We start from the raw sequence: 20334 nt of genomic DNA on the forward strand, positions 1-20334 counted from the left end.
TAAAACAAAATAACAATCAAAATGTGTTGTGTTGCTTGCATGATTTGTTACAAGCTGCTTAATTGGATGTTAGATTAGGAGCATCTCTCACCAAACTCATGCTAGGTGACCACAACTTAGTCAAAAGTAAGTTGAGTCTTACTGACTAAATTGACCAGGCAGCATTTATGAGATGACTTGTGGAAGACCAAAAAATGAGGCAGCTGACCATTTGTTTTTGGTTGGCACTATACCAAACTGATAATTTCATAGAATAAGTTACCATAAACAGTTGATTTAGTTTCCTGAAGGCTCTCTTAGTCACAGACTCTTCAGGTGCTTACTTATGATGAAGGAAAATTGAACATGAAATATCTAAAACAGGTTGTAACTTAGCTGTTGGGCAGATGTTCATGCCTTGCAAGATAAAGTTCTCAAACATTGCTCAGCAAAAGTTGTGAATTAAACTGCCTACCCCAGAGCCAGATATTGGAGGAATATGAACAACACACGACTATAGTTATAAGCTGAGGAGGGAGGTGGTGCACTCTTGTAATCTCAGCATTTGGGAAACTGAGATAAGAGGATCAGGATCGCGGTTCGCAGACAGCCTCAGCTGCTTAGTGAGGCCCTTTGCAACTCAGTGAGACCCAGTTTCAAAATAAAGAATAAAAAATAGGGCTGGGGGTGTAGCTTGAAGGTAGAATGCCCCTGGGTTCCAACCCCAGTACCACAAAACAAATAAACAGGACTATCATTATAGAAAGATCACTGAATAAGAGAACAGAAAGAAAATGTGCAAACCATGTAATCTATTTCTAGACTGAATAAAAACCAAATGCATTAAAATAAGAATGATTTAACTTTTCTTTTTTCTTTTTTTTTTTTTATAGGCAACCTGGAGAGCCTCCATTGATAAAAGGCTGGCTTCCTTATCTTGGAGAGGCTCTGAAATTACAAAAGGATCCCATAGGTTACTTGAGAACTATTCAAAAGCAATATGGTGACATTTTTACTGTTCTTCTTGGAGGTAAGAAGCTCTTCTATGAGTACCTTACATATGTTATAATTAATCTGTTCTTTAATGACTTCATATTTTTCTGCAGAAAAAAGTTGGATATTCTTACAACATTGTTTTATTTGTAGAGCTAATGCTAACCGTACCATATTTTCGAGTGTAGCCATCATCACATTTAAAAGAGTGTGGTGGCACATGCCTGTAATTTTAGTACTTGAAAGGCTGAGACAGGAAAGTCACAGGTTTACGGCCAGCCTCAGCAATTTAGCAAGACCCTGTTTCAAAATAAAAAAATAAAAAGGGCTAGGGGAGAAGAAGGTATTATTCAGAGGGTGAATGCCCCTGGATTCTGGGTTTTATTTCCATTCCACACCAAGAAAGAAAGAAAGAAAGAAAGAAAGAAAGAAAGAAAGAAAGAAAGAAAGAAAGAAAGAAAGAAAGAAAGAAAGAAAGAAAGAAAGAAAGAAAGAGAGAGAAAGGTAGAAAGAAAGAAGGAGAAAGAAAGAAAAGAAAGAAAATTATAGAGCCCTCTAAATAGCACCTAGAGAACTTCCCTTTCCAGGTATCACTCATCATTTTGTTTTAGTTTGGCTGGGATTTAAGAGTAAAAACAAATAAAAAAAGAACAAGAATAAATTTTTAAGTTAATGCCCTTATTTTGAGGAGCCGTTTTAGGTTTATAGACAATTTAGCAGATAGCTAAGAGATTTGGCATATGCAACACTCTCCACTCTGATCAGTTTCCCTAATTAACGTTTTCTGTCAGTGTGACACCATTATTACAACTGATGAGTGAATACTGATAAATGATTTAAAGTTTATTTTTTTACATTAGGGTTGCCTACTTTTTCTATTATTCTTTAGGTTTTAAAAAATCCATCATGTATGCCGGGCATGGTAGTGCATGCCTATAATCCCAGTACTTGGGAGGCTGAGACAGGAGGATCTCAGGTTCCAGACCAATTTAGTGAGACCCTTTATTAAAGTAAGTTAAGGACTCTTTATAAAAAGTAAAATAAGTGCCGGGCATGGTGGCGCACGCTTGTAATCCCCATGCTTGGGAGGTGGAGACAGGAGGATTGCACAGGTTCGAAGCCAGCTGCACTGGCTTAAGAGACCCTGTTTCCAAATAAAAATATTATTTAAAAAATCATAGGTCTGGGAGTGTAGCCTGGAGGTAGAAGGGCTTTCAGAAACCCAAGTATCACCAAAAAAAAGTAAAATAAGGCCGGAGGGTATAGCCCAGAGGTAAAATGCCCCTGGGTTTCATCCCCAGTACCACAAGAAACAAACAAGCAAACATAAAATGCATCATGTGATCTATCTACTATGACAGTGAATGATTTCACTGTCCTAAAACTTCTCAATGTTCTATATACCCATTCCTCTTCATCCATCCCTGTGTCCCTAGCAAATACTGCCTGGATTTTGCTTTTCACTTTAAACTGTTCATTGTGCTTCCAACTTTAATAAAAATGTCTTCTAAAACAACCAAACTATAAGAATATGACACACCCTAAACATATAGGTTTTAGAGGAGACCCTGAAATGTTCTTAGCTAGTCCTATTTCCAGGCCGAAGTTATCCAGCTGTATCTGTTATCTATTGTTGTGTTAACGAATCTCCCCAAAACTTAGTGGTTTAAAACAACTTGTCTTGCCTGCATCACCTGTGTGGCTTGAGTCATCTGTGTGCCTGATTGTTCTGCAGGGTTCACTGTGGCCTCCTCACATACTGGCTGAGCTTCCTTGTCTATGAGATCCTCAGGAAAACTTTCCTACCTGGCAGTTAGTGTTTCAAGAGAATGAAAGGAAAACCTATAAGTTTTCTTGAGGCCTCAGCTCAGGAGTTGCAAAAGCACACTTTTGAAACGTTCTGTTAGTTAGAGCAGGTCAAGGTGCAGCCCAATTTCAAGGGCAAGGAAATAGATTCTGCCTCTTCCTGGAAGAGGAGCAGAGTCAGCGCACCAGAGTGCCTGTGAGGACAGAAAAAATTGATGGTGGCCATGGCCATTATCACCCATACACCTCCACATCAGTTATCTGTTGTGCTGTCTGTTCCTTTCCTTAATTTTAAGTCTTATCCATATCCTGAAAGCTGGTCTCTACAGGCTGACTTACCCTCTATCCCTTTGTCTGTCGACTTCCAGTTGGGCAATACCAGAAGGAGGCAGGAAGAGGCTGTATTCTCTCTCCTTCATTCATGGGTCCAATTGACTAGGCATCTCTACCTAGTCTGACATCACTGACCTCTCATTTCTTCCTGAAACATTCTGTTGCTACTTTTTGGCACTGGCTTTTCTAGTTCCTCCATGGACTCTGAATAGTAGATCATTTCTTTTTTTTTTTTTTTTTTGGTGGTACTGGGGTTCCTGGAAGCCCTTCTATCTCCGGACTACACTCCCAGACCTATTTTTACATTTTTATTTGGAAACATGGTCTCCTAAGCCAGCGCGCGCGGCTGGCTTCGAACCTGCGCGATCCTCCTGTCTCTGCCTCCCAAGCGCGGGGATTACAAGCGTGCGCCACCACGCCCGGCATAGTAGATCATTTCTATGCATGCGTTTTTCTTAGCTCAACCCCTTACATCTTCTGCTTCTTTCTGTAATTACTCAGCAGTAAGGATGAGAGGTAATCTTTACACATACAATAACTTGATTTCAGTGCTAACCATTTTTATTGTGTGTTTGTTTGTTTGTTTGTTTGTTTGTTTGTTTTTCAGTACTTAGAAATAAATTCAGGGGCATTCTACCTCCAAGCTATGCCCCTAGCCCTATTTTTATTCTTTATTTTGAAATAGGGCCTCACTAAGTTTCAGAGGGCCTCACGAAGTAGCTGAGGCTGGTTGCAAACCTGTGATCCTCCTGCCTCAGCATCCTGAGTATTGGGATTACAAGTGTGCACCACAACACCCAAATTACAATTTTTTTAAGGATTCAACTGGACTACCTCATCAACATGGTTGAGTTCTCCCATGAACAGGCAGTATTAGTTTTATCACAACTTTCTCTTGACATCTGGCAAGTCTCTTTCAATAATAACTGCATGTACTCCAACTGCAGAAAAATTGAAATGGAAAAAAGCATTTATCTTAGAAAAAGAGGACTTGTAATGTATAATTTAATCCTCACAAGGGTTACCAAGACCCAGCCTACATCTGCCTCTCCAGCCCACTCCTCTGCTAAAGCTTGTCTTGTGCTTAATGTTCCGTTAATGTATACACTGTTGGAAATTTCCTCATCATACACCATGGCCTCTGTGCTTCCTCCTGCTCCTGGCAGGATTCTGTTCTCACCTGATTGATACAGGCTCTTCTTTTGAGGCCATAGTCACACATTCCTTTCTCCTCAGATCCTATTGTGAACATTTCCCCCTATATTAGAGCCTCTTCTTCAGGGTCTAATTAATCCCAGTATCATTGGTATCAAATCATCTAATACACTGTGAATGTATTATTAACTCATCTTTCACCCTTCATTATTCTTTTAGCTCCTTATTTTTATACCAACAGTTAGTCCACAGCTCAACGCCAATTGATTTACAATAAATATTTTATGTGGAAAATTTCTAATACTTCAGAACTAATGAAATATTATGATATACATAAGCTATCTATCTGGTACTCCTTAAAAAATCATTCTTACTCTAAAAAACTTACTCTCATGTTTCCAATGAGTAGGTACAAAAATTATTGAAAACATTTAGCTTTCCCTTTTTAACACATCATACAAAAACTATCTGAGATGATTCTGCAGAAACTTGTGGCAGATTTGAATAACTTTATTCACTTTTCAAATAATCAATTTCTGTTGACACTTCATATCTTTATCTTGAATTCTGAAAAGGATGTTGAATTTTTAGTGTCTCAATAATTTGACCATGGTTATATATTTTTAATTCAGTCACAGACAATTGTGGTAGACATTGTGGTAAACCACAGTGCAAAAGGTACTACTGCTTTTCTTCCAGTTTTTTTACTACAGTTTGAATAATTCCTATTGAGAAATCTCATTAGTGTATATGGTTTGAATGACTGATTTGCAAGGTAGCTCATTTAGAAAATGAAGGACAAAATCTTCCCCCTTTTCCCACAGTGTGATTTCAGTGAGGGTATGTTTGTGCTGGATGAGCAAATGATTGTCATCCCCCAAAGTCTCAAGGGACATGGATGTCATCTTAATAAAGAAATTAAAAGATACATCTTTTCATGAGAAACCACGTAAATTCGTGGCCTGTCGCAGAAAATAGCTCTCTAATTGGTTTTGTGTGGTGTTACAGTGGAATCGTTTTCCTTGCTTGTCACCCCAGCGAAACTCTACTGTACATCATTGTCAACAGCTAGTGAAATCTCCCTAACAAGAGGGGTAGAACATAGAGGTGGTCAACCTCACAGGATTAGAAGTTGGCACATATTCCACTCTCCTAACTGGTACTTTCAGCTTGAGAGTTTAAAAAAGAAATCTGCCGAAGAAGCAACTAAACACAGAAATCAAAGATAGACTTAGGGGAAATTTATTTAAGGTTCAGACTTAGCTCATATTTCTTGACTAGATATTTCTATTCCACGTAGCCAAATAGTTGTCTTATATCCCCATGGCTTTGTCTCCATATAACACCAACTATCAGGCATGAAAAAACCCAAATTCAATTGATAATGATCCAGATATCAAAATTCATATATATGAGCTATCAGGGCTAATAGCTGGATTTTTAAAATTACATTTATCAACATACTTTGAATCATGTAGCTTTACCCTCCTAGAGGACTAGTTCTGAAGTAAAGAGGCTGTTGTTGACTCAGTGAAGGAACACTGACAGGTTATACAAGAATGCTAGAATTAATTAATATCTTAAAAGGCCCAGTTGACTCTGTAAAAGGGAAGAGAATTAAATAATTGGCAAGGCATAGCTTAAAATTTTTGGCCCCATTTCAAATTTAGTGTTCAAAAGAATCATTTGATATTGTATTTTTTTTTTTGCAGACATGGGCCCAATTTTGACATTTATATTTTAGACAAATGCAAACTCTGAAATTCTTTAAATCAATATTTCATATCAATTACTGACAGCACCATCTTCTCATTGAGAAACATGGCAAAAGATAGTCTTTCTACCTTGTGATCTTTGTGAACTAGGCAACATGCCTGCTGACACGTGGCATTCATTTACATAAAATCATGCTGGGGCAAGAGTTAATTTTGCTCCAAGAGTATATAGCTTTCAAAATAACTTTTCAAAAGATTTCCTTTGTTAGAAAATTTAAATTCATTTTATGAATGTATATGTGTTTTCCTAACTGTCTGATTAAAGATCACAAAGAAATTCTGGTTTTGCATCTCACATTAGCAGATGGTGGACAGATGGTTTAAATTAATATTAATTTTGGAAAACTTAGCTTAAATTGTTTATACTGAAGATTAAAAGTTGGAAAGCCAGTTAACATCTCCGGGGTTATTAGTACTTCCAAACCCACTTGAAAAGTAAAATCCATAAAATCAAGATGTCTACTTCTAAAGCAATCCACATCTTAATCAGAAAGGTAGAAGGCAGAAAGTAATGACTTGATTTTAAAGAAAATCAAAGTAAGAATGAGAAAGATAAAATACAGACCCTATGGCATAAAGAGCCTTGAGAGGGTTAAACATTGAGAATTATAATTGAACATTGCTTCAAACTAATTGGTAATGATTTTTCAAAAGAATCTAACAAAGACAACTGACTTTTGAAAATGTAAACAATTTGGTTACTAACCCCAACCAATTTTTCACATTCAATATTTATTCCTTATATTTGAAATGAATGTCATTTTATTCCCATTGAAACAGATAGATAATAGATATGAAGATAGATAGAAGGATAGATAATATTTCTTATGAATTATAAAGAAAAATATTTTCACATATATACACCCTATACCTCAGGAAGCCCAATAACAGGTAGCTCATACTGTCTAGTCTGATTATGTTTTTATCTTTTTATTTAAGTCATAGATGAATATGGAAAATTGTTAGAAAAAAATTCAAAATATTTTCTAAAAATCGAAGTTTTATTAATTAGGCCTTTTATACATGCTCTGGACTTTAGGGAATAATTTAAAATAATCCTATAAATATTTATCAAATCCTCTTATTTAGTGAAGAGAGAAAAGTATGAATCACCACCTGTGAAAATATACAGCATCGCCTAAAATTATATCTGTGTAAAATAAGAGAATTGACTTTTTTCAATTAGTTGTCAGGAAAATGCTGGCAATTTTATTTAATTAAGCTGCCATAGTAAAACAGGTGTCATAATGTATGCCCCAAACCAGTTGAGTCTTTTTATTTTAATTTCCACAGGGTAAAAGACAAGAAAAGAAAAAAAAGTGTACAGAAGACAGCTTTTGTATTTTTTTTTATTGGTGCACTGTATTCATACATCATAATGGTAGAAAGATAATACTTTTGTAGACATACATGCACACATCGCGCAGTTAGCCCCTAAACGATCCCCACCCCGTTCCCTCCCCATCCCTCCTTCCCATGCTTGGCTTAGTGGTTGACATCTAGTTTTATAGCAATTTATCCAATATTAACGATGATAATCTCACAAAACAGTTTGTCTGATTCCAAGCTTTTGATGACTAAAAGATAACAGTTCAATATTTCTTTTTGCTTTCTTTCTTACCAGAGAATATTTTTTTTCTTTTCTTTTCTTTTTTTTTTTTTTAGGTGAAGCTATCATACATTTATTTATTTATTTTTCAGAAAAAATCTATCCTGGTATGGAATATGGACTCTAGATACCCAAAACAATCTCGAAGAAGAACAAAGCTAGAAGATGTATATTTTCTGATTTCAAACCATATAAAGCTACAATAATTGAAACAGTGTAGTACTGTTCTAAAGGCAGATATATAAACCACTGCAGTTAAATAAAAGCCTAGAGATAAGTTCTTCCATATATTGTCAAGTTATTTTTGACAAGGTTTCCACGAACATTTGGTGGAGGTAATAATCTTTTAACTAAATATTGTTGAAAAATAATAATTACATGAAAAAGAATAAAATTGGACCCTTACCTAACACTATATACAAATATTAACTCAAAATAGATAAAAGACCTAAATATAAATCTTAAGACTATAAACTTTTAGAAGAAAATCTGGGTCATAAAAACCTCACAACATTGAAACTGGCAGTGATTTCTTGGATATGATTTCAATGGCACAGGCAACAAAAGGGTAAACAAACTCCCTAAAAAATAAAAAAAATATTGTATATCCAAAGACAATGTAAACAGAGTTAAAAGTTACTGATAGACTGGGATAAAATATTTCCAAATGCTATATCTGGAGGTATATTAATATTCCAACTAGAAATCCTGAAAATTAGCAACAATAAAAGCAAACAATACAATTTAGAGATAGGTAAAAGACTAACATAAATAATGAATCTCCACAGATAACAAATCTTACTTGTCTGTTGGATGGAAAATCTTGTTTTTCTGGTTCTGGTGTGTGTTACCTATTTCTTCTTTGTAGTTAATCTCTTTGAGTATTTTCTCTAGCGCTGGTTTTGAAGACATAAATTCCTTCAGTTTCTGTTTGTCGTGGAAGCTTCTTATTTCCCCATCTAATTTGGTAGTAAGTTTTGCTGGGTAGGAAATTTTTGGCTGGAAGTTGTTTACTTTCAGAGTTTGGAATATGTTACTTCAAGCCCTTCTGGCTCTCATGACTTGGTTTGGGAAGTCTGGAGTGATTCTAATTGGTTTGCCTCTGAATGTCACTTGGCCCTTTGTTTTTGTTGCCTTTAAGATTCTCTGCTTGGCTTCCACATTGGTCATTTTGACAGTTATGTGGCGTGGGGATCCTCTTCTCTGATCCTGTCTAAAAGGGGGTTCTATAAGTTTCCTGGACCTGTGTATCGACCTCTTGCTCTATGTTTGGAAAATTTTCTATTACTTCCTTGAAGAGATTGTTGATCCCTTTGGTTTCACCTTCTTTTCCCTCTTCTATTCTGATTATTCTTAGGTTAGCTCTCTTAAAATGGGCCCATATTTCTTCAATGTCAGATTCCTGCTGTTGGATTTTTTTTTCTAAATTAGAAACTATGCATTCATTTTTTGAATGATCATCTTCTAAGAACGAGATTCTATTCTCCATGTGGTCTAATTGGTTGTTTGTACTTTGAATTGAGGCCTTTGCTTCATTAATTGCATCCTTTATCTCTTTCTGGCTCTCTCTGAATTCTTTTTGAAACACCTCTATTATTTCTACAGTTATTTTCCTGATTTGATCTTCTAGACATCTCTGAATTTCTGTTTTATCAGATTCTGATGTTGTGGGGTTGTGAGCATTCATTGCTCCATTATTATTCCTTTTCCCCATGATTTAGGTAGTTTGTGCCTTCTCTGGGTTCTTTCCTTGGGTCACTACGACTTCACTTAAGGTGCTCTGGATCTTGAGTCTGTGGTATCTCAGTCCCCACTACTCCTTTATGGGGTTGTATCGCAGAGTCTCAGACCCAGGGAGTCAATCGAGGCTGCCTTAGACCATGGTGGGGTGCCAGGTTGGGCGTTCTCCTATGGTGTGATATCTCTGCCACCGCCACTCCCCCACTGGGTCAAGTCCCTGGGAGTGCAGTACTGGGATTTCTCCTCTAGGGCCACAAATTGACTCACTGTTGTTGAGTGCGCTGATGGAGGTGTAGTGGACTCGGTGAATTCGCTGCTGCTGCCGCCGGTGGCAATATGGCGCCGCTGCCACACCCTCGGCCGTGAAGCTGGTGTATTTCTTTTCTGTTTTTGAGCTCCACTCTGAGTCCCTGCAGGGTGTGCTGAGCCCAGCCTCTGGGAGATTTAGATGCTCCCTGCGCCGAGAAATCTGCCGAATTCCTCCCGGCTGATCCGCAGCGGCTCACCTCGGCTTCCTGTCTGCTGCTCCTCTCTGGAGCCTGGTGGGCTATTGAGTGCATTGTTCTGGTGCTGTCCGGTGAGCTCGCCACTGCCGCCGGCAGTATGGAGCTGCTGCTGCGTCCTCGGCTGTGAGGCCGGCCTGTCTCCTCTGTGGCTCTGAGCTCCGTTCTGAGTTCCCCTCCTCTCTGGAGCCTGGTGCTGCAAGGGAAAATGGTGCCCACCGCTTTGTGTCGTGTCTTCCGCCGCAGCACTGTGGTCTGGTTTCTTTCTGGTGTCTTGTTTTTCCAGCCTCTTTTTCTCTGTCTCTTGTAATTACATTTTTGTTTCTCTGCTGATGGTGTTTTCTGGCTATGAAAGGCGCTGATTTTGTGGTAATAGAGATTGGTTGTTAGCGGGGCTCATAAGCCCTGCTTTTCTCCATCGCCATCTTCCCGGAAGTCCCAGCTTTGGTATTTTACCAGAATGAATACTCAATTCTAGCCTGTCTTTGATTATTAAATTAAACAAGAGGTTATGAAGTAAATAAAATTCAAGTATTATGATTCATTTTTAGAGAAATAAACCATAGCACATGTATATTTGTGTGTATTGAAAACTTAAACTATGTTAAGACATAGTAAATTGTAAAACAAATACATTTATTCTTTTTCTAAGATTTGGTTGAAAATTATTTCAAAACTTTATCCTAAATATCTTGTACCAAATTGAATTTATTTTCTATAATGCCATTTGAGTTACCACAAATAACAAAAGGAAGTTCTTTAGGAGAGAAAGAAAAAAAAAAAGGATGGAGACAAATAATTAGATTTTAAAAGTTCTAGGGCCATTTAAGCTTCATGTATGTATTTGGACATATGTATATAATAAGAATAACTTATTAAATGTCATTATTGAGTATTATCTGCATATAATGTCTTTTTAAGTAGAAGGAATTTTTTTTTTTTTTGCTAAGGAGATTGAATGAACCCAGAGGCATTCTATCTCTGAGCTACACTTCAGCCCTATCTTTTATTTATTTTTTTTTAGATAGGTTCTCGCTATGTTGCTGATGCTGCCTCAAGCCTCCCATTCTCCTGTATCAGCCTTCTAAATACTGAGATTGCAGGCATGTCCCACAATGCCCAGCTCAATTAGAAAGAATCTTAAAACAGCCTCCAGTATGAAGAAACCAGCACTGTGTAAGAAAAAGATGGGTGTCTGGGAAGGAATTTCTAGTCCATCCGCAGCTTTCTCAACCCATAAATGCAGGGGTCGAGCTGGGAACTTTCCAAGGTCCTTGACAGTTTTGTAAGCGTAACTGTTCCTCAAGGTCATCTCCTTGTAAGAATCACTTGAGGGTCTTTTCAAAAAAGACACTAATAAGCCTCACCTCTGGGCATTCTCAATCAGAATCTTGCAAGAATCTGTAGTTTTAACACCCATCCCAGGATTTTAATTATATAAGCTTGAGCAATGATGATAATATGGAAAAGATAAATGTTATCACCTCATGGAACCCTTGTTGGTAAGCAGAGGCAAGCTTCAGCAGTCTTCTTTCTGCTTTCCTCTGCCAGGTCACTACCCAAAGCAACACAGTGATTTCTTTTTCTATCTTCATCTATTTATTAAGAGGAAAAGAATCCAACCAAATGTCTGGATCTCAGTAAATGTTGACTGAATATATGAATGAAAGGATGGATGGACAGTTAAATGCATGGGTTCTAGTTTGGAATCCTGTTTCAATCACAAGTCAGCATATGACCTTGAGCATTTTTCTGAATCTCCCTGAGCCACTATATTCTCATCTACAAAAATAGAAAATGCTAGCATAGGTGTTTTTTTATTTGCTTACATTAAATTCAACACTTATTTGTAAGTGTCCACTGTGCATGACATTGTTATTTATTTCAACCAAAATTATTTTATCTGACCCAAACTGATACCAAGTGTAAAATGGCTCTTTATCAGGAGAAAACAATTATCAATGGATGATTTATCTTAGCAATTTGTTTTTTTTTTTTTGTTTCACTTATTGAAGAAAAATTAGAAGTATTTACGTCGAGGGAGTCTGAGAATATTTTAAAAATATTTAAAATATTTGGAGGCCTTAATTAAAATAAAAATTGGAAATATACATGACCATGTAACAGATATTTTAAGAACTTCAAGATATTTGACTTTAAGCTTCTGGAGTTTTGCTTTGTTTTCTTTTTTTTTTTTTTTTTGCGATACTGGGGATAGAACTCAGGGGCATTTTACCTCTGAGAGACACCCCCAGCCCTAATTTTTTCAATATATTTTTTTTTATTGGTGCATGGTAGTCATAAAACTTTTTTTGTGTGGTGCTGGGGATTGAACCTAGGGGCATTCTACCTCTGAGCTACACCCCAGACCAATTTTTTATTCTTTATTTTGAAACAAGGTCTCACTGAGTTGAAAAGGGCCTCACAAAGTAGCTGAGGCTGTCCGCAAACCTGCAATCCTCCTGTCTCAGCCTCCCAAATGCTGGGATTACAAGCATGTGCCACCACGCATACATCTTAATGGGGTACAAGATGGTAGAGGCATAAATGCATACATCACTCATTTACCCTTCCCCAATTCCCTCCCCATTCACTCCTTCTCTCCTTCTCATGTTTGCTTTAGTGATTGGCTTTGATGTGTTTGTAAATATAAATCATGTACATTAGGGAATTTCCCTCTTCTCTCCCAACCCCCTCAGTTAGTTCACCTTATTTGTTCATCTATAGAGTCTACTCCTTCGTCTAGAATTTTTCTTATGGCCCACTTTCTCCCTAGCTTCCACATCATTTTTTAAATTTTTTATTGGTGCATTGTAGTTATACATCTTAATGGGATAAAAGACTTGTGTAGATATGCATGCACATGTCATCCAATTAGCCCATACACGATCCCCACCCCATTTCCTTCCATCCCTCCTTCCCATGCTTGGCCTAATTTTTTATTCTTTATTTTTGAAACAGGGTCTCACTGAGTTGCGAAGGGCCTCACCAAGTAGCTGACGCTGTTTACGAACCGTGATCCTCCAGTCTCTACTTCCCAAATGCTGGGATGATAAGCATGCACCACTACTCCCAGCTTTAAGCTTCTGGAGTTTTTCTTTACACCGTCTTCTATTTTAAACAGTACATATATTGGACTTTTAGGTGAAATTGATTTTATCAAATGTTCTGTCTTAGTTAATAAGGTCTTTCTAATTTATATTAAAATGTTTTCAAAGTAAGAATGTATGTTCTTGGTTTTCTATCAGATGAATTTATATTCTTTTTTCATTTTTTTCAGGGAAGTACATAACATTTATTTTGGATCCTTTCCTGTGCCCATTAGTGTTGAAAAATCATAAACAATTAAGCTTTCATAAATTTTCTGCAAAAATATCAGAAAAAGCATTCTCCACCAAGAAGATGGTAACCAATGAAAACTTGTACCATGATCTTCATATTCCCTATCAACATTTGCAAGGCAAATCTTTGGACATCCTCTTGGAAAACATGTTGCAGAATCTAAAACAAATAATTGAGCCCCAGCTATTAGAAACCACAACATGGAACACAGAACAAGTATTAACATTCTTCAGTTCAATAATATTTGAGATCACATTTACAACCATCTATGGAAAAATTCCTACTAGTGACAGGAAAATAATTATCAATGAACTAAGAGATGATATATTAGATTTTGATAGCAAGTTCTTATACTTTATTTCTGACATACCCATTGAGCTTCTGAGAAATTATAAGTCTCTTCAGAAGAAACTTATAAAAGCTCTGTCATCAGAAAAATTAGCTAGGATTCATGAACAGTCAGAAATTGTGCAAAGAAGGCAAGATATCCTGGAGAAATACTATGTGCATGGAGACTTTGAAATAGGAGGTAAGATACTTCTGAACCATTACTTGCCTAAAATAAAATAATTTACAGTAGACCTTTGAAATAAAAAGACAAAATGACGACCTTGAAAATTTTTATGCTCTTTCTAATTGGCTAATGATAAAATGTTTTACTCTGAAACAACCCTCTGTGATAATTGATTTTTTTTTTTTTTTGCTGAGGTGGTAAAACAAGATACTTAATGATGATAATGAGAAAGTATAACTAAACTGCATTTACTCCTCTTATCTCATCGTCCACCTCCCTGCCCCCCCACACACATTACATTTTAAACTATTCTCATTAAGCAGAAAATTAGACTTCAGAAGCCTATTGGTTCTCATTAGCATGCACTGATCCTTGGCTGGGTCTGTGTCCTAACATCTTTTAATTAGCACACTGCAAATCTAATCAGTGTAATAAACGCTATTAATCTTCCTTTTCACTTATTTTCTCCCAGCACATCATTTTGGCTTTCTCTGGGCCTCTGTGACAAACACTATTCCAGCTATGTTCTGGGCAATGTATTATCTTCTCCAGCACCCAGAAGCTGTGGAAGCACTACGTGACGAAATTGACCATTTGCTACAGTCAACAGGTCAAAAGAAAGGGTCTGGATTTTCCATCCACATCACCAGAGAACAATTGGACAGCCTGCTCTGCCTAGGTAATTTATTTTATCTGTTTTGAAGAAATAAAGGTAACTCTGCAAACTCAGTTTATCACTCATAGCTGTTTACCAAGAGGTGGAGGACACAGCTGCCTAATTGACATAATAACACCCATTTACATCAATTATAAATTATGTAGTTTATAGCTGTAGATACTCTCATCGCATGTAAACATTAAAGCCTAGGTAATTAACTATGCAAGGTATGCAAAAGACTAAACCAAAGCTTTGCAATTATTTTCGGGGGGGGGGGAGTTTATGCCTGTTAAGTCATTTGATTCTAAGCATCTGTTGGCATGACAATGCTTTCAAACACTACTGTACTGTCTTGATAAGAAAATAATTTTGGAATCAAAACGGTATTTCAGAAAGGCAAGATCTGTGCAAAACATATTTATTCTTTCTTAAAATGGTGTCTATATTTTCAGGCATGGGTTAGGGTGTTTGTAGTATGTAGTTGGAATGTATTATTCTTAAAAATATATAGTAAAATTCCTTTTCCTTGAAAGTTCATGATTTAAACACACACAGGAAGGAAGGAAGGAAGGAAGGAAGGAAGGAAGGAAGGAAGGAAGGAAGGAAGGAAGGAAGGAAAGAAGGAAGGAAGGAAGGAAGGAGAGAAAAATAGTATTTTTATTTTTTGTTGTACTATTTGTCCTGTTGTACTGTTGATCTATGTACAATATTAATATTTTGTAAAATGTTGACCAACTCATTAGATATACAGTCATTATATATTTGAATCTTTGGTTTTTTTTTGTTTTGTTTTCACAGCCAATACATCTGTGACATGAGTTCTTAATCACAGCAGACTACCGTCCCCTTTAGTAGTCCTGAGAAGGCTCTTTGTTATCATAATGTAGTAAATTCATACTCCCAAAGTCAAATTACCTATCAATGAGCTATTCACTAGTTCCTCTGTGTTAATGTTTAACCCTATATTTTTTAGGATATAAATAAATGCCATAATAAGTGCTTATATATCTCTATTACTTCATTTTTTTTGACCATGTTGGCTAGTATTTTAGTTGAGTTATTGTAATTAACTTTTTATCATTTAAATACATTCCAGATTATTTGATGCAACTTCTGAGAACAGAGGCTGTCCCAGTCTTGGTCACAGTTGGCATTGAGAAAAATGGCCTAGGTCTTGTCAAGGTTATTCCTACTGGTCACACTAAGACTGATCAGAGACAATGGCAGAAAGTATGCTTTGTACTGGAAAAAAATACACAAGATGTGTATAAAGTTCTTGGAAGTTAACTCCACTTGGATATTTTGACACTTTCTATAAACATTTAGATTACATTTTCCATATATTCAAGTAGATTCCATTGAATTATTTGAACAAGATGATGCATACTGGGAAGTAACACTCAAAGAATGTGTGATTGTATTCTGAATATGATAATTATCTTTAAAAATGTAGTTGAAATTCACCAACTCTCTTATTTTTTGCTCTCAATTCCTTGTCATTGAAACCCAACATTATTTTTAATACTTTTATTAGAGTATTGTAATTATTGGTGAGGTTCAAAGTGACACCTTCATGTTAAAATACATTCCTTCTATTCCACTTTTCTCCAGTGTTTTTAACATAAATGGGTGTTGGATTTTGTTGAATGCTATTGCAGCATCTATTGTTATGATCATGTGGTTTTTGTTCTTGGTTCTATTTATGTGGTAAATGACATGCATTGATTTGCTTATGTTGAACCAGCCTTGTTTTTCTGAGATGAAACCACCTTGGTCCTGGTGTATTATTCTCTTGATATGGTTTTGAATGTGTATGGCTAGTATTTTGTGTAGAATTTTTTCATCTATGGTCATTAAGGATATTGGTCTGGAGTTTTCCTTTCTTGAGGTATCTTTATTTGGTTTGGAGATTAATGTGACACTGGCCTCATAAAAGGAATTTGTGAGAGTTCCATCTCTTTCACTTTCCTGGAACAAGTTATGAAGTATTGGTATTAGTTGTTCACTGAAGGTTTTGTAGAATTCAGCTGGAAACCCATTTGGGCCTGGGCTTTTCTTTGATGGAAAATTTTTATTGCCATTTCTATTTCTTTGTTTGCTATTGGCTGGTTTAGGCTTGCTATGTCCTCTTGGTTCAGTTTAGGTAGGTTAACTGTGTTTAGAAATCTATCAATTTCTTCCATGTTTTCTTGTCTTTGGGAGTAAAACTTTAAAATAGTTTCTGATAATTCTATGAATTGCTCTACTATTTGTGGTGATGTCTCCTTTTTCATTTCTGATTTTAATAATTTGAGTTGATTCTCTTTTTCTTTTCGTTAGGTTGGCCAGGTGTTTATCACTTCTATTAATCTTTTCAAAGAACCAGATTTTAGTTTTGTTGATTCTTTGAAATTTTTTTTGTTCTCTATTTCATTTATATTGAATGGGGGAAAACTGCAAGAATTTCCTCTAAAATCAGGAACAAGACAAGGATGCCCACTATCACGACTCCTTTTCAATAGAGTCCTTGAGACTCTTGCCACAGCAATAAGACAAGAGAGGGAAATCAAAGGAATTCAAATACAAAGAGAGGAATTAAAATTATCCTTATTTGCAGATGACATGACCCTTTATCTAGAAGACCCAATGAACTCAACCAAAAGATTTCTGGATCTGATTAACAAATTCAGCAAAGTTGCAAGATACAAACTCAAGCTAAAGAAATCAGTTGCTTTTCTTTGTACCAACAATGAATCCACAATGAATGAAATAAACCAAACAATTCCATTCACTATAACCTCAAAACCAATAAAATACCTAGGAATAAACCTAACCCAAGATGTAAAAGACCTCTACAACAAAAACTATAAAACATTAAAGAAAGAAATTGAAGAACTTGGAAGATGGAAAGATCTCCCGTGCTCATAGATAGGCAGAATAAATATAATCAAAATGACCATTTTGCCAAAAATGATTTATAGATTCAATGCAATTCCCACTAAAATACCAACTACATTCTTCATAGACCTAGAAAAATCAATCATGAACTTTATATGGAGAAAGAAAAGACCCAGAATAGCCAAAGCAATTCTCGGCAATAAGAATCACGCAGGAAGCATTACAATCCCAGACTTCAAATTATTCTGTAGATCAATAGTAGTAAAAACAGCATGTTACTGGCACAATAACAGGTATACTGACCAGTGGAACAGAATAGAAGATATAGAAACAAATCTGCACACCTATAGTCAATTAATCTTTGACAAAGGGGCCAAACTCATACGTTGGAGAAAAGACAGCCTTTTCAACAAATGGTGCTGGGAAAACTGGCTATCCATTTGTAGAAAGATGGAATTAAACCCCTATATCTCACCATCCACAGGAATCAACTCGAGATGGATCAAAGACTTAGAAATCAGACCAGAGACTGTGAAGTTATTACAGGAGAACATAGGCTCATCACTACAACATATCAGCACAGGCAGTAACTTTCTCAACAAAACCTCCAAAGCTCAGGAAATTAAAACAAGAATTAACAAGTGGGATAGCATCAAACTAAAAAGTTTCTTCTCACCAAAGGAAACCATCAAGAACCTAAAGAGGAAGCCTACAGAATGGGAGATCTTTACCAGCCACCACTCTGATAGGGGGCTAATATCCAGAATATACAAAGAGCTCAAAATACTTTTCACTAGTAAAACAACCCAATCAAGAAATGGGCAATTGAATTGAATAGACACTTTACAAAAGAAGAGATACAAATGGCCAATAGATACATGAAAAGATGTTCTTCATCATTAACCATCAGAGAGATGCAAATCAAAACTACGCTGAGATTCCATCTAACCCCAGTCAGATTGGCAAACATAAATCAAATAACAACAAATGCTGGCCAGTATGTGGGGGAAGAGGAACTCTTTTACACTATTGGTGGGAGTGCAAACTAGTTCAGCCACTATGGAGATCTGTGTGGATATTCCTTAGAAAACTGGGAATCGATCCACCATAGGATCCAGCTCTGCTATTCCTGGGTATTTTTCCAAAGGGGTTGAAATCAGAGAACTATAGCAACATATGCATACCCATGTTTATAGTAGCACAATTTGTAATAGCCAAAATATGGAAACAACCCAGGTCCCCATCAACAGATGAATGGTTTGCAAAATTATGGGAAATACACATGATAGAATTTATTTAGCTATAAAGAAAAACAAAATCATGTCATTTGCAAGAAGATTGAGAGTCATGGAGAGCATTATGGTAAGTGGGATCAGCCAAGCACAGAAAGAGATGAGACAAATCTTTCCTCTAATATGCCCAAACTAGGGAGCACTGGGATATCTAGAGCATTACTCCAGATAATGGAAGGGAAATCTCAGCAAAATTTGAATGTAAAGATAGGAAAGGAAGAAGGCTGGACTTGATTAATGGGGTCTACTTCTGATATGTGTAAAAGTATGAATATAGCATGGTTACCCTGGGCACTCATTGTTGGGAGAGGGAAAGCGAAAACAGGGGGAGGGAGTAGAGGGCCCCAAGTACAGTTTAAACAAAAGTAAATACCATTTACTTTCAATAAAATATGTATAAAAATAAAATAAAAATTTTTAAAGTGACACCTTCATATATACACACAACACCTGTGTTTCCCTGCATCCCACCTTGCTTCTCTATCTCTTCTCCATACATTTTGGTGAGATTGATAGTGATACCTTCATATATGAACATAACATTATTTGAACCGTTCTCTTCCTTAATTCTCCTTTTATTCCTCTGCTTCTCTCCCAAAGTACTCTTCTTTTTTTACTCTTATCTCAGTCCCCATCCCCCTTCTATATTACTCCCCACATTTTAACTTCTATCTCCTATCCTTCCCCTACTACATTATCTTTGCTTCTTCTCTCCTTTTCCTCCTTATTTTGAATTTCCTTGTTACTCCATCTCCCAAATAAATTTAATATACACACTTCAACTTCTACTCAGCCTTCTCTATATTATATTCCACTTGCACTGCCTCTTGAAAAATAAAACAATATAGATCATTCACAACTATGTTTATAGTATATGTTAACAAATGTTTTACTCTTAGAAAAGTATAATATTAAAAGAGAAAAATTTCAATTTATTTGATCAGAAGAAATGGAAAGTTCTAGAGCTATAATTTGGGTTCATATAGGTACATGGCTAGACCTACAGACTTTTATCCTTAGAGCCCTCAGAAATTTATAGCTGTCCTATCAATGATCATCCACAAAAATCTCAAGAGACTTGATATCGTCCTGGACAAAGGCCAATAAAGTAGGCACATCTTGCCGGGCATGGTGGCTCATGCTTGTAATCCCCGCACTTGGGAGGCAGAGACAGGAGGATCGCGCAGGTTCGAAGCCAGCAGCGTGCGCTGGCTTAGGAGACCCTGTTTCCAAATAAAAAAATGTAAAAATAGGTCTGGGAGTGTAGCCCGGAGGTAGAAGGGCTTCCAGGAACCCCAGTACCACCACCAAAAAAAAAGTAGGCACATCTTATTTATTTATATTTTTTAGCAGCCAACAGATTCATCCTGACCTCAGTCTCCAGCAGAGGCCAGTTCTGTTTATGAATAGAATTTACAAGTTTGGATCTGAATACTTTTTGGGAAATAGTACACTTTTTCATTCATGATATGGAGGTTTAAGTAAATTGGAGCCAATTCTTATGAATTAGTAACACAACAGTAACCTCTGCCTTTAGTCATAGTTCAGTCATGAGTGTCTTCCTCTACCAAAAAAGCATAAACTATATATGCAAAGGCAAGATCCACATAACTAAACATATAGTGTACTGCAGGGGAAGAGTGTGATGAGAGAGGGGGGGAGGGGGAGGGAAGGGGAAGGGGGAGGGAAGGGAAGGGAAGGGAAGGGAAGGGAAGGGAAGGGAAGGGAAGGGAAGGGAAGAGATAATGGGGATTAAAT

The 20334-nt window shown here is 36.6% G+C and overlaps 1 protein-coding gene across 1 annotated transcript in view; it reads left to right on the top strand.

Moving 5' to 3' along the window:
• Nucleotides 1–20334, top strand: part of CYP7B1 (cytochrome P450 family 7 subfamily B member 1) — a gene marked incomplete at both ends in the record, with an annotated part of 198523 nt that overhangs the window by 150608 nt on the left and 27581 nt on the right. The window contains 3 exons of the mRNA XM_080694931.1: nt 873–1009; nt 13174–13764; nt 14222–14428. Coding sequence (XP_080551057.1) covers nt 873–1009; nt 13174–13764; nt 14222–14428 — 935 coding nt within the window. The remainder of the gene's footprint in view (nt 1–872; nt 1010–13173; nt 13765–14221; nt 14429–20334) is intronic.

Source organism: Muscardinus avellanarius (assembly GCF_963383645.1).
Source record: "Muscardinus avellanarius genome assembly, chromosome: 4".
Taxonomy (NCBI): Eukaryota; Metazoa; Chordata; class Mammalia; order Rodentia; family Gliridae; genus Muscardinus; species Muscardinus avellanarius.